At 44.2% G+C, this 12,603-nt stretch overlaps 1 protein-coding gene and 1 long non-coding RNA gene across 3 annotated transcripts; one reads left to right on the top strand and one right to left on the bottom strand.

The window, feature by feature from the left end:
* Window position 1: 1 nt before the first annotated feature.
* On the top strand, window positions 2-2,585 carry LOC106604637 (exosome complex component RRP40). Its single transcript, XM_014199476.2, has 4 exons — window positions 2-294; window positions 1,046-1,195; window positions 1,704-1,855; window positions 2,032-2,585. The coding sequence occupies exons 1-4, from the start codon at window positions 79-81 to the stop codon at window positions 2,237-2,239; spliced, it is 726 nt and encodes a 241-aa protein (XP_014054951.2). The 5' UTR covers window positions 2-78; the 3' UTR covers window positions 2,240-2,585.
* Window positions 2,586-7,734: 5,149 nt separating this feature from the next.
* Window positions 7,735-12,226, bottom strand: LOC106604800 (uncharacterized). Of its 2 annotated transcripts, XR_006769853.1 has the most exons (5): window positions 12,061-12,191; window positions 11,839-11,940; window positions 11,432-11,684; window positions 10,988-11,118; window positions 7,735-10,573 (listed from the first exon to the last, which is right to left on the bottom strand). It is a non-coding gene; the product is annotated as an uncharacterized lncRNA (long non-coding RNA). The 2 variants fall into 2 exon arrangements; XR_001328733.2 differs by having other exon boundaries at window positions 7,735-11,118; window positions 12,061-12,226.
* Between the last annotated feature and the right edge of the window lie 377 nt (window positions 12,227-12,603).

Consider the following 12,603-nt stretch of genomic DNA (forward strand, 5'->3'; position numbering starts at 1 on the left):
CTTCCGTTTGGCTTTTTCTTCCTCGATTTCCTGTGTCACATTTATTGTTTCCCCTATCAGAAGTGCACATTTACAGACATGCAGGCTTGTTTCAAAGATAAAGTTGGTGATGTTTTATTACCAGGAGATGTATTTTCTTTTCAAATGCCTGAAAGTATCACCGACAGCAAACCCGAGAAAGTTGTTTGTGGACCAGGGCTTCGGCGAAACGGAGATGAAGTTCTCGTTTGCAAAAGCGGAATCCTCCGACATAAACAACCGAATCTGTACTGGATAGACTCTCAGCAAAGGAGGGTATGTATGGAATAACTGATAAATAGCTACCTATCTAGATAGCTAGCTATATCATTCAGGGTCAGATTCATTATATGCGTTTGAAGAAGAAACGCACGATGCGTTGGTAACCACGTGTTTTACAAAGAAAGGCGCATGCCTATGGTATCTAGAGTTTGGCTACTATATTTAGTTAGCTAACGTTACCATCTTTGTCACAGTAAACAGGCAATTCACAACCCCAATACAAATATGGTCTTGGTAGGAATGAGGTAAAAAGGTTGGTGAAATTGATGGCATGCATGAACATTTTGCACTCTAGTACCAGACTTGGACTTCCCAAGGGAGATAAGTGATTGTTACCGGCTTTGTGACACATCTTCCACCTGCCAGAATCCCCCCCCCCCTCCCCCTTCGCGTTAAAGCGCTCACACTCAATTCTTCATTGCTGCGACTTCCTTGCAAGTTTGATTTCTGCTCTTCACTCCGTTGTCAGTTTAGCCTACATTTCACTGATCATAGTAGCAGAAAGTATTTGTGTCCTTAAAGGCAGCTGTCAATGATCACGTTAGGCTGCGTTTCATTTTATATGGTGTTTTGATCGCGGGGGAGGCACTAGTAATACCTGTAGTTAAGTTTTCAGTGAGTGTGAGTGCTTTCACGCGAAGGGGGGGCGCAGAATTCTGTCAGGGGGGAGATTTTCGGCACAACACTGGCAGTGTCCTTTTCAAGTAAGTTGTTATGGACTCACTGCTTATTTCCTCTGGCCCAGTATGTTCCAGGGAAGGGGGAGAGTGTGATTGGCATCATAACTGCCAAGTCAGGGGACATCTTCAAGGTGGATGTAGGGGGGAGTGAGCAGGCGTCACTCTCCTACCTCGCCTTCGAGGGGGCTACCAAGAGGAATAGACCTAACGTGCAGGTCAGTATTGTCAAACACTTATTTATTCTTCCAGATGGAAGGTTCACTATTTTACAACTTGACGTTAATGGTTCTTCACCCTAAAAAGTAGTCTATGGGCCAAGAGAAATGGCAATCCAGGGTTGTTCCTTAAACAGCCACTACAAACTTCTGCTAACAATCAATTGCAGGCATGTGAAAAAAAGTCAAATTCACCTGAAATCAATTCAAATCAACTCCATATTTGGTTTGATGTTACTTAATGGTGATTTGGCAAGAAAAGAAACATGCTCACATACCCCCTTCACTTTCATTGATGGTTAGCTTGTGGTGGCTGAAGTTTGGAGTGGCGGTTTTTAAAGAACTGAAACATGGATTCGTTTCTCCTGGCCCATAGACTACTTTCAGGGTGAGGAACCATCTAACATCAAGTAGTAAAATAGTGAACTACTCCTTTAAACAACATCTTTCAATTTAAAGTTTGATGGCACTAGTCTTTCTCAATTTTGTTTCTGTGGTGCCATTGCAGGTGGGGGACCTGGTGTACTCTCAGTTCATCATTGCCAACAAAGACATGGAGCCGGAGCTGGTGTGTATAGACAGCTGTGGACGAGCCAACGGGATGGGGGTGTTTGGAGCAGGCGGGCTTCTCTTCAAGGTATCCCTGGGACTTGTACGCAGGTATGTCACACTAATAAAACTAGTCTATGGTCATTTAGCAAGTTATTCAAAACAGCCTCACAGTTAACATATTCAGCATATGATCTACATTTTACAAATCTATCTAAACATTCTATAATGTTGCACCACTCAACACGACCCTGGTTCTGAATAGTAATTGTCCTCTCTCCATCCAGGCTGCTGGCACCCCAGAGTGAGATAGCCAAGGACCTGGAGAAGATGTTCCCCTTTGAGATTGTGGTGGGGATGAACGGGCGGGTGTGGGTCAAGTCCAAGACCATCCAGCAGACCCTTATTGTGGCCAACCTGCTGGAGAGCTGTGAGAACATGACAGCCCAGCAGCGACAGACGCTCTTCAGAAGGGTGGCCGATGGATCCATCTAGGCTAGGGGACCACTCTGCTCCGGAGAAGGATGTTCGAGAACTGTCTGAATTAGTGGGGTTCGTCTCACTCATTTGAAGTCAAGGAGGCATTGGTCTGGTCGTCTCCTTTCTTTGTCTCCTCTCCTTTGTGACTACTGAGCTAAAAAGGACCTGAGTGATGAATGCAGTGTAGTTGAAACTTATCAAGTCAAAGGGGATTTTGACCCCAGTGTGTTTGCGCTGTGTGAAGAATCACCAGATTTGTATTTTAGTTTTTTTACATCTTTTGTTCGTCAACTACATTTGAGAAATAATGAATCTGGGTTGATTAAAAAAATATATAAAAAAAGTGCTCATGTTCAAACCAGTCCACAAGGGGTCACCACTTTGTTACCTTTGCTAGCTGTCATCTTCTGGCAAGAAATCAGACTTGGTTGATGACTGGATGTAGGAAAGCACCTGTGCTGTGAGGGAGGGGTAACTAACAGATCAGTTAACATTGAGCAGGACCTATTCAAGGAAGAGTGATGAATTCCCTCACACGCCCAACCTCATTTCACTATCTTTTTTCCAACTAAGACTGTACATTACACAAGTGAAGGATATGAGGGGGTAAAATCCTAGTGTGGTATTGTTTGCCAGTAGTGTTACTGTCAAACTGGTATACCCAAAGGAGGCCAAGGTATAGTTTTATTTGAGGAAGTCAAATATTAAAACTGACAAACCAAATGCTGCCCACATACTTGGTGATGTCAGGAGTTCTTGAGGATGTAATTCAGATCACACTTTACTATGCAGTTACTCAGTTAATCAAGACAGCAGGAAGTGATAAAGACATTATTTAGTAAAAGAAAGCATAGATTGTGGAGATATGGGCCTACATAGTCAAGGATCAAAGTTCATTTAGTGGGTTACTTTTTATTTCACCTTTATTTAACCAGGTAGGCTAGTTGAGAACAAGTTCTCATTTGCAACTGCGACCTAGCCAAGATAAAGCATAGCAATTTGACACATACAACAACACAGAGTTCCACATGGAATAAACAAAACAGTAGAACAAAAAGTCTATATACAGAGTGCAAATGAGATAAGGGAGCTAAGGCAATAAATAGGCCATGGTGGCAAAGTAATTACAATATAGCAATTAAACACGAATGGTAGATGTGGAGAAGATGAATGTGCAAGTAGGGATACTGGGGTGCAAAGGAGCAAGATAAATGAATACAGTATGGGGATGAGGTTTACAGATGGGCTATGTACAGGTGCAGTGATCTGTGAGCTGCTCTGACAGCTGGTGCTTAAAGCTAGTGAGGGAGATATGTCTCCAGCTTCAGAGATTTTTGCATTTCGTTCCAGTCATTGGCAGCAGAGAACTGGAAGGAAAGACGGCCAAAGGATGAATTGGCTTTGGGGGTGACCAGTGAGAGATACCTGCTGGAGCGCGTGCTACGAGTGGGTGCTGCTATGGTGACCAGTGAGCTGAGATAAGGTGGAGCTTTACCTAGCAGAGACTTGTAGATAACCTGTGGCCAGTGGGTTTGGCATCAAGTATGAAGCGAGGGCCAACCAACGAGAGCGTACAGGTCGCAATGGTGGGTAGTGTATGGGGCTTTGGTGACAAAACAGATGGCACTGTGATAGACTGCATCCAATTTGTTGAGTAGAGTGTTTGAGACTATTTTATAGATGACATCACCGAAGTCGGGGATCGGTAGGATGGTCAGTTTTACGAGGGTATGTTTGGCAGCATGAGTGAAGGATGCTTTGTTGCGATTTTGGAAGCCGATTCTAGATTTAATTTTGGATTGGAGATTCTTAATGTGAGTCTGGAAGGAGAGTTTACATTCTAACCAGACACCTAGGTATTTGTAGTTGTCCACGTATTCTAAGTCAGAGCCATCCAGAGTAGTGATGCTGGACAGGCGAGCAGGTGCGGGCAGTGATCGATTGAATAGCATGCATTTAGTTTTACTTGTATTTAAGAGCAGTTGGAGGCCACGGAAGGAGAGTTGTATGGCATTGAAGCTCGTCTGGAGGTTAGTTAACACAGTGTCCAAAGAGGGGCCAGAAGTATACAGAATGGTGTCGTCTGCGTAGAGGTGGATCAGAGAATCACCAGCAGCAAGAGCAACATCATTGATGTATACAGAGAAGAGAGTCGTCCCGAGAATTGAACCCTGTGGCACCCCCATAGAGACGGCCAGAGGTCCGGACAACAGGCCCTCCGATATGACACACTGAACTCTATCAGAGAAGTAGTTGGTAAACCAGGCGAGGCAATCATTTGAGAAACTAAGGCTGTCGAGTCTGCCAATAAGAATGGGGTAATTGACAGAATCGAAAGCCTTGGCCTGGTCGATGAATATGGCTGCACAGTAATGTCTCTTATCGATGGTGGTTATGTTGTTTAGGACCTTGAGCGTGGCTGAGGTGCACCCATGACCAGCTCGGAAACCAGATTGCATAGCGGAGAAGGTACGGTGGGATTTGAAATGGTCGGTAATCTGTTTGTTAACTTGGCTTTCGAAGACCTTAGAAAGACAGGGTAGGATAGATATAGGTCTGTAGCAGTTTGGGTCTAGAGTGTCACCCCCTTTGAAGAGGGGGATGACCGCGGCAGCTTTCCAATCTTTGGGAATCTCAGACGATACGAAAGAGGTTGAACAGGCTAGTAACAGGGGTTGCAACAATTTCGGCAGATAATTTTAGAAAGAGAGGGTCCAGATTGTCTAGCCCGGCTGATTTGTAGGGGTCCAGATTTTGCAGCTCTTTCAGAACATCAGCTATCTGGATTTGGGTGAAGGAGAAATGGTATGGGCTTTGGCGGGTTGCTGTGGAGGGTGCTGGGCAGTTGACCGGGGTAGGGGTAGCCATGTGGAAAGCATGGCCAGCCGTAGAGAAATGCTTATTGAAATTGTCAATTATAGTGGATTTATCGGTGGTAAGTGTTTCCTAGCCTCAGAGCAGTGGGCAGCTGGGAGGAGGTACTCTTATTCTCCATGGACTTTACAGTGTCCCAGAACGTTTTTGAGTTAGTACTACAGGATGCAAATTTCTGTTTGAAAAAGCTAGCCTTAGTTTTCCTAACTGCCTGTGTATATTTGTTCCTAACTTCCCTGAAAAATTGCATATCACGGGGGCTATTCGATGCTAATGTAGAACGCCACAGGATGTTTTTGTGCTGGTCAAGGGCAGACAGGTCTGGAGTGAACCAAGGACTATATCTATTCGTAGTTTAAAAAAAAAATTGAATGGGGCATGCTTATTTAAGATGGTGAGGAAGGCACTTTTAAAGAATAGCCAGGCATCATCTACTGACGGGATGAGGTCAATGTCATTCCAGGATACCCCAGCCAGGTCGATTAGAAAGGCCTGCTCGCAGAAGTGTTTTAGGGAGCATTTGACAGTGATGAGGGGTGGTCGTTTGGTCGCAGACCCATTACGGATGCAAGCAATGAGGCAGTGATCGCTGAGATCTTGATTGAAAACAGCAGAGGTGTATTTGGAGGGCGAGTTAGTTAGGATCACATCGATGAGGGTGCCCGTGTTTAAGGATTTGGGGTTGTACCTGGTAGGTTCATTGATAATGTGTGTGAGATTGAGGGCATCAAGCTTAGATTGTAGGATGGCCGGGGTGTTAAGCATGTCCCAGTTTAGGTCACCTAGTAGCACGAGCTCAAATTCAATTCACATATGGTATCAAGGGCAGAGGTAGGTCTATAGCAAGCGGCAACAGTGAGAGACTTGTTTCCGGAAAGGTGAGTTTTTAGAAGTAGAAGCTCGAATTGTTTGGGTACAGACTTGGATAGTAATACAGAACTCTGCAGGCTATCTTTGCAGTAGATTGCAACACCGCCCCCTTTGGCAGTTCTATCTTGGCGGAAAATGTTATAGTTAGCGATGGAGATTTCAGGGTTTTTGGTGGTTTTCCTAAGCCAGGATTCAGACACGGCTAAGACATCCGGGTTGGCAGAGTGTGCTAAAGCAGTGAGTAAAACCAACTTAGGGAGTAGGCTTCTAATGTTAACATGCATGAAACCAAGGCTTTTACGGTTACAGAAGTCAACAAATGAGAACACCTGGGGAGTGGAGCTAGGCACTGCAGGACCTGGATTAACCTCTACATCACCAGAGGAACAGAGGAGAAGTAGGATAAGGGTACGGCTAAAGGCTATACGAACTGGCCGTCTAGCACGTTTGGAACAGAGTAAAAGGAGCAGGTTTCTGGGCACGATAGCATAGATTCAAGGCATAGTGTACAGACAAAGGTAAGGTAGGATGTGAGTACATTGGAGATAAACCTAGGCATTGAGTAATGATAAGAGAGAGATATAGTCTCTAGAGACGTTTAAACCAGGTGATGTCATCGCATATGTAGGAGGTGGAACAACATGGTTGGTTAAGGCATATTGAGTAGGGCTAGAGGCTCTACAGTGAAATAAGACAGTAATCACTAACCAGGACAGTAATGGACGAGGCATATTGATATTAGAGAGAGGCATGCGTAGCCAAGTGAACATATGGGTCCAGTGAGTGGTTGGGCTGACTGGGGACACGGCGATTCAGACAGTTAGTAGGCCGGGGCTAAACAAGCTAGCAGTTACTTCTTTTGTCAATGATCCTGAGAGGTACCATCCAAAGAAGTCCACTGGCTCTCCAGGACATCCAGCCTCTCCCCTATTCCCTCCAGTTCTCCCACACAGTCCTATACAGAGACTTTCAATCTAAATAATGGGTTTTGGCATTGGCAAGATAACTGGAACCACTGATATAGTGGCACATATTGGCCATGCCAACTGTAGAAGCATAAACAATTATTACTACACAGAACTTTGTCCACATTGTTTATATTTCATGCATTGATTCAATTATCAGAAAAATTGCTTACTGCTTGTTGAGAGAGAAAGCCTAAGCCTCTGGGAGAGTCAGAGCCAAACCAGGAGGGTTGGGTTGGCAGCCCTAGCTTAAGCAAAGAAGCTCTTTCCAGCCACTCCCTGGTCCTTGGGGGGAGACAGGTCGTGTGGATGATGTCTCTTTACAGACCCTTCTCAGCTCCTGCAGCTCTATGACCAGCGCTGTCATCTGCAGAAAGGAACAAGTTCATCTACTCCTATGGTTAGCCACTTGCTCAGCTGCTCAATGAAAATGGTGTCTTCCTACATCAAAGTGCAGTTACCAGTAATAAGTAACTACACTGTAACTAATACCTTTCCAAGTTATTACATTATTTCAAATCAAGTTATTACATGATATCAAATATAATTGTATTTGTCACATGCGCGGAATACAACAGGTGTAGACCTTACAGTGAAATGCTTACTTACAAGCCCTTAACCAATGCAGTTTTAAGAAAATGCCTTAAGAACAACAAATAATTAAAGCACAGCAGTAAATAACAATAGCGGGGCTATATACAGGGGGTATCGGTGTCGAGGTAATTATGTACATGTAGATAGAGTTATTAAAGTGCCTATGCATAGATAACAGTAGCAGCAATGGTGGTGGTGGGGGGGGGGGGTGGAGTCTGACACCGCCTGGTATAGAGGTCTAGATATAGATATGGGCAACTTGGTGTGAGGTGATACTAAGAATTGGATTATGATGATGCCATGAACTGACTGGACCGGCTACCATTGGCTCATGCTGCCATGAATTCCAGCGATTGACCAATACCAGTCCCTTCTCTCTGTCAGACGAGGAAGGAAGGTAATAATTTAAGCTTCATGACAAATACTGGTCCCAAGGGCACCAAGTCTGCCATCTGTGGCTACACTCTAAGAAAATAAATAGTTCCAAAAGGGTTCTTTGGCTGTCCCCATAGAGGAACCCTTTTTTGGTTCCAGGTAGAACTCTTTTGGGTGCCATGTAGAACCCTCTGTGGCAAGGGTTCTACATGGAACTCAAACGGGTTCTTCAAAGGGGTCTCGTATGGGGATATCCAAAGAACCTTTTTAGGTTGTAGATAGCATCTTTTTTTCTAAGAGTGCGCCTCACCTCCACGACGTTCTCCGCCGGCGAAACCGAAGTACATCATTATGTAGTAGATGGAATGGAACGCATGGAAGACATTTTATGTGAAACAGGGAGGTGTATCTATTCAATCGACACATGACTATTTGTTATCATTCTTACCTGCTGGTGTAACTCTTGGGTTATCAAAATGAAGATTTGCGCTAGGGCTCCTGCAGGTTCTGTACATGGAATGATTGGGTTGCATTAACATTGTATGAATAGTAGTTATTTTGGATTACGGTCAACGTCTGGTAAATGCAACTTTATTGCACTAAAACAGATTGCACTTACAGTATCTGAAGTGTACTTATCAGGAGTCGATTGTGGAGCCATGTTAACATGAAACATACCTAGTTTGACGTTGTGATGACTTGCCAAAGTCTGCCGTTTGTATCTCCGTTGAAATTAACAGACATGGGTCCGTTAAAAAGCAACAGGGACAAGCATACACTGAGAACACAGAGAAATCTTGGACTGTGATGACGTCAATGGAAAATTGAGAGAGCGAGAGAAAGAGCGAGAGAATGTAACAGAGAAAAAGATGGAAGAATAAAGAGAGAGTGTGAGTAAGTGAGTAGGAAGTTTCCAGCTTCCTCAATCAAGAAGGATTGTCTGTGCGGTCTGTGCCAGTGTGGAGTCATGCAACGTTGCATCAGCCAGACAGCCATAAGTACATGGTTTTGGGCACATACCTCTCAGTTGCAACAAATAAAATGAGTGCAAGCACAGCTAAACTGTAGGGGGAAATTAGTCCAGTATGCTCCAAGAATAAGTGCCAGGATTGGTCAGTATGAATGTAATAACATTATGTAACACCTATTCCTGAGTAAGCAGTGTACTTGGAAGTGAAAAGAACAGAGGAAAATATGAAGTAGCTCAGTTGGTAGAGCATGGTGCATGCAACATCAGGATAGTCGGTTTGATTCCCAGGACCACCCAGACTTAAAATGTATGCACGCATGACTAAGTCATTTTGGATAAAAGCAACTGCTAAATGGCATATATTATTATGATAATAAAGTGAATACACAAAATAACCGTCTTTACATCTTTTTCTTTGAAAAATACTGCTATCTTGGAGTGCTTTCTTTACATCCTAAACGTAGTTCTGTCTTAACCCTTCTCTCTGATTAGTCCTTCATATAATGACATCATCACCCAGCTCTCTGATTGGTCCTTTCATAATGACGTTGTCATAACCCTGTTCTCTGTTCCTTTCTTAATGACGTCATATCGGTGAGAGAAAGTGTCTAGCCCTGCAGTATTCCAACCATGTCTTCCCAGTCTGCATATCCCATGAATCCATGTTTATGTGTCCTCAGGGACCAGGGCAGTAAAAGGCAGTGCACCGTGGACCACAAGCTCAGGGCCAAAGAAAATAGTCTCGGAGAGGGATTAGTATTAGCTTAAGCCAGAAATCAAAACTCCTCACCAGCCTCAACAATAAACAAGAACATGTCAGAGTCCTCAGACTAAGACAATGGCACTGTGTCAACCAGTGTAATGGGGTGTTACATGAAGAAATGGACATTGGTCATGGGCTTTGTGGTTGTAACAAGCTTGCTGTTACATAAGGTTGTTACAATGTATACATAGCCAGATTTGAGCACAGCTGTTAGAGAATGGGCTCTCCAGATTCCCCTCTTTCCCCTCACAGACCAGAGGCAGAGACTGTCCAGCATTATCTTTGATCAGTAGTATTCTAAGCCAGTGAATCCTCAGAAATCCACAATATACATAACTCATAGGTATGTCTATAGCTTGTCTATTCAGCATGTGTTGGCATGATACTGGATGGTGAAGCATGTAGCACAGTAAACTGCAAAAAGTAGCATCTTAGCTTAAAAATGGTGCTCAGGTTGCATGAACTTTACTAAAGTGATATTTTAACTTAAAGTACAGGAAGTATAATAAATACCATGGCTTAATAATATCCCAGGTAAAAAAGAAAGAAATGCTTGTTATATTATATAACACTTTTCTATGTGAAATGAAAGTTTGGTTACTGCTGAAGTGAGGTTTGGAGGAGAGGTATGTTTGAAAGGAAACATCACTCTGCCACATGTTAGACCGCTTCAACGTGACATGGTGCTGTAGGAAAGGACTCCCAAAGAGACAGTTTCCTGGTTCTCTTCCTTTATTTGTTTCTGTGGGCCAGACTTAAGAGTGTGTCACCTCATGGATCTTAAGTCCTCACTGAATTTTTACTGCCGATGAATAACAGACACATTATTCCCTTCCACTCTCTCCTCCTCATCTTGTTCCTCCATTTCATACACGGCACTGTCCTCCCTCACCCTCTCCTCCTTTCCAGAGATTTCCACATCCGTTTCATAAGCGCTCCTAAGAGACAAAAAGATGTGGACTGACAAACCCATGCTTCTGGCTCATCCTTTATAAGTCTGACAATTTCAAATTGGACAGATAAACCCTGGCTTCTGGGTCATCCGTTAGAAGTCTGACTGTTTCTCCGTGTTCTGGAGCTATCAGCACTGACGATGCCAAGAGTGAAAACAATGAGAAAAGAAAATTCTCCATTACCTCAAGATAAAAGGTAAAGATACTGATTCCATCCCAAATCCACCCCTACTCTCTTTGCACGTATGAAGACCATAAGGTTTGAATAGGCGTAAGGCAGCAATACAGAGAACATTCCACCCAGCCTATCAGAGAGCAAAGTAGAACCATATTGATTTTATCCATCTGATTCTTTCAGCTCTCCAAGTGCACCAATATTAGAGGCTGTGGGTTCCTTACCCAAGGGCTGAGGGGTGTCCTTGTTGAAGCAGCTCCTCCCGCTCAGTCCCCGGTGCCGCTAGGAGAACCCTGAGCAGGCATCTGTCACTCTCCATCAGGGAGGTCGCTCCTCTGCAGACCCCAGCCTCTGTCTGAGAGACACCACCTCCTGTTACAGGGACTCATTCATCTTCAGATCATCAGCCAACGAAGTGGTGTTACACAAAATAGTTAATGTCTTTAGTGTGGCATTATTATTATTATTATTATTATTATTATAATAGAAACAAGTGTTGTGTGACTACACACAACTGGTGTGATGATTGGTAAAACCTGACTTCTACTGGTTCACAACCTCTTTCAGTTTTCTGTTAGCCTTATCAGATGAGGCCTGGGTTAGATACTCCCGAGACATCTGGCAAGATTACATGCTTCTGTACAAATACGAAGTGTAGAAGGAACCACCTGCATCCATTTTGGGTGTGAATCCCTGTACCAGTTTAGTTGGTCTGGTCTTCCATGGCTACACCTGCTTGCTGCCAAGTTGCTCTGCCTGTGTGGCCAGTCTCTCTCTGTGGGTCTCCTGGACGCTGAAGCATTCCTAGTACAGCTGGGAGTGGAGGGCTGCCATACGGGCCTCTGAGGCATCCCTTCCCTGCTCCACCAGCCCCTGCTAGGCCCTAGACTCCTCCAGCAGATGCTCAAGGTTGTCTAGCTCCTGAAAACATCAACAGTTTCTTGGGTTAGGGCCCAAACACAGCAGAGTCAGCCATACAGAATTCTTTTCTCATGGTGTTTACATGATCGGTGTCAGGGGTGTCAGTTTTGTAATGTTATTAGTGAACAAAAGGATGAGATACAGAGTGATTTACTTTCAAATGTTGACCTTTGTCCACTGCTTGAGAAATAAGCTAGGTCGTGATATTATGGTCCTCCCTCTGACACTGTAGAGGAACAGTACCGTCCCAATTCTCCTGATTGACAAACAGAGGTCAAAATGAAAGATATAATTTCAGTGGACATATGACTTTCATAGAGGGCAGCTTTCATTCTGCCAATGGGAGGCTAGTTTCCTATGCTTATGAAGGGCTTACAGGAGTCAAGCTGTCTTTATGGGCCGATGGTCCATTCCTGTGGAGACACTTTCCCCCAGAACAGAAAACCTGGTCCAGTTGGGCGCTAATGATCTCCAAGTCCAACTCTAACCTGCCCACTCTGAGGACATGAGACAGAAAAGTCCTGAGCAACATACAAAAAGAGAAAGCCCCCCCCCCCAAATGTTTTTATTATTATTTAACTAGACAAGTCAGTTAAGAAGAAATGTCTTATTTACAATGACGGCCTACCCTGGCCAAACCCTACCCGGATGACGCTGGGCCAATTGTGCGCCGCCCTATGCGACTCCCAACCACGGCCGGTTGGGATACAGCCTGGAATCGAACCAGGGTCTGTAATGACACCTCTAGCACAGATGCAGTGCCTTAGCCGGCTGCGCCACTTGGGAGCCCAATGATCCACAAGCACCATAGTTATTCATTACTTTCTGTAAAGGTCACCATATGGTTGGATGTAAACGTTCCCTGATAACAAGTCTGGGATGGAGTTTTACTGGTCGTTTGATCTGCCGAAGATTCTAA

This window comes from Salmo salar, chromosome ssa05, assembly GCF_905237065.1.
Source record: "Salmo salar chromosome ssa05, Ssal_v3.1, whole genome shotgun sequence".
Classification (NCBI taxonomy): Eukaryota; Metazoa; Chordata; class Actinopteri; order Salmoniformes; family Salmonidae; genus Salmo; species Salmo salar.

Coding starts and splice junctions, on each gene's coding strand:
- LOC106604637 (XM_014199476.2), top strand. CDS start 79: ATGCAGGCTTGTTTCAAAGATAAAGTTGGTGATGTTTTATTACCAGGA. Junction 295..1,045: donor TAGACTCTCAGCAAAGGAGG/GTATGTATGGAA, acceptor CCTCTGGCCCAG/TATGTTCCAGGGAAGGGGGA. Junction 1,196..1,703: donor GGAATAGACCTAACGTGCAG/GTCAGTATTGTC, acceptor GTGCCATTGCAG/GTGGGGGACCTGGTGTACTC.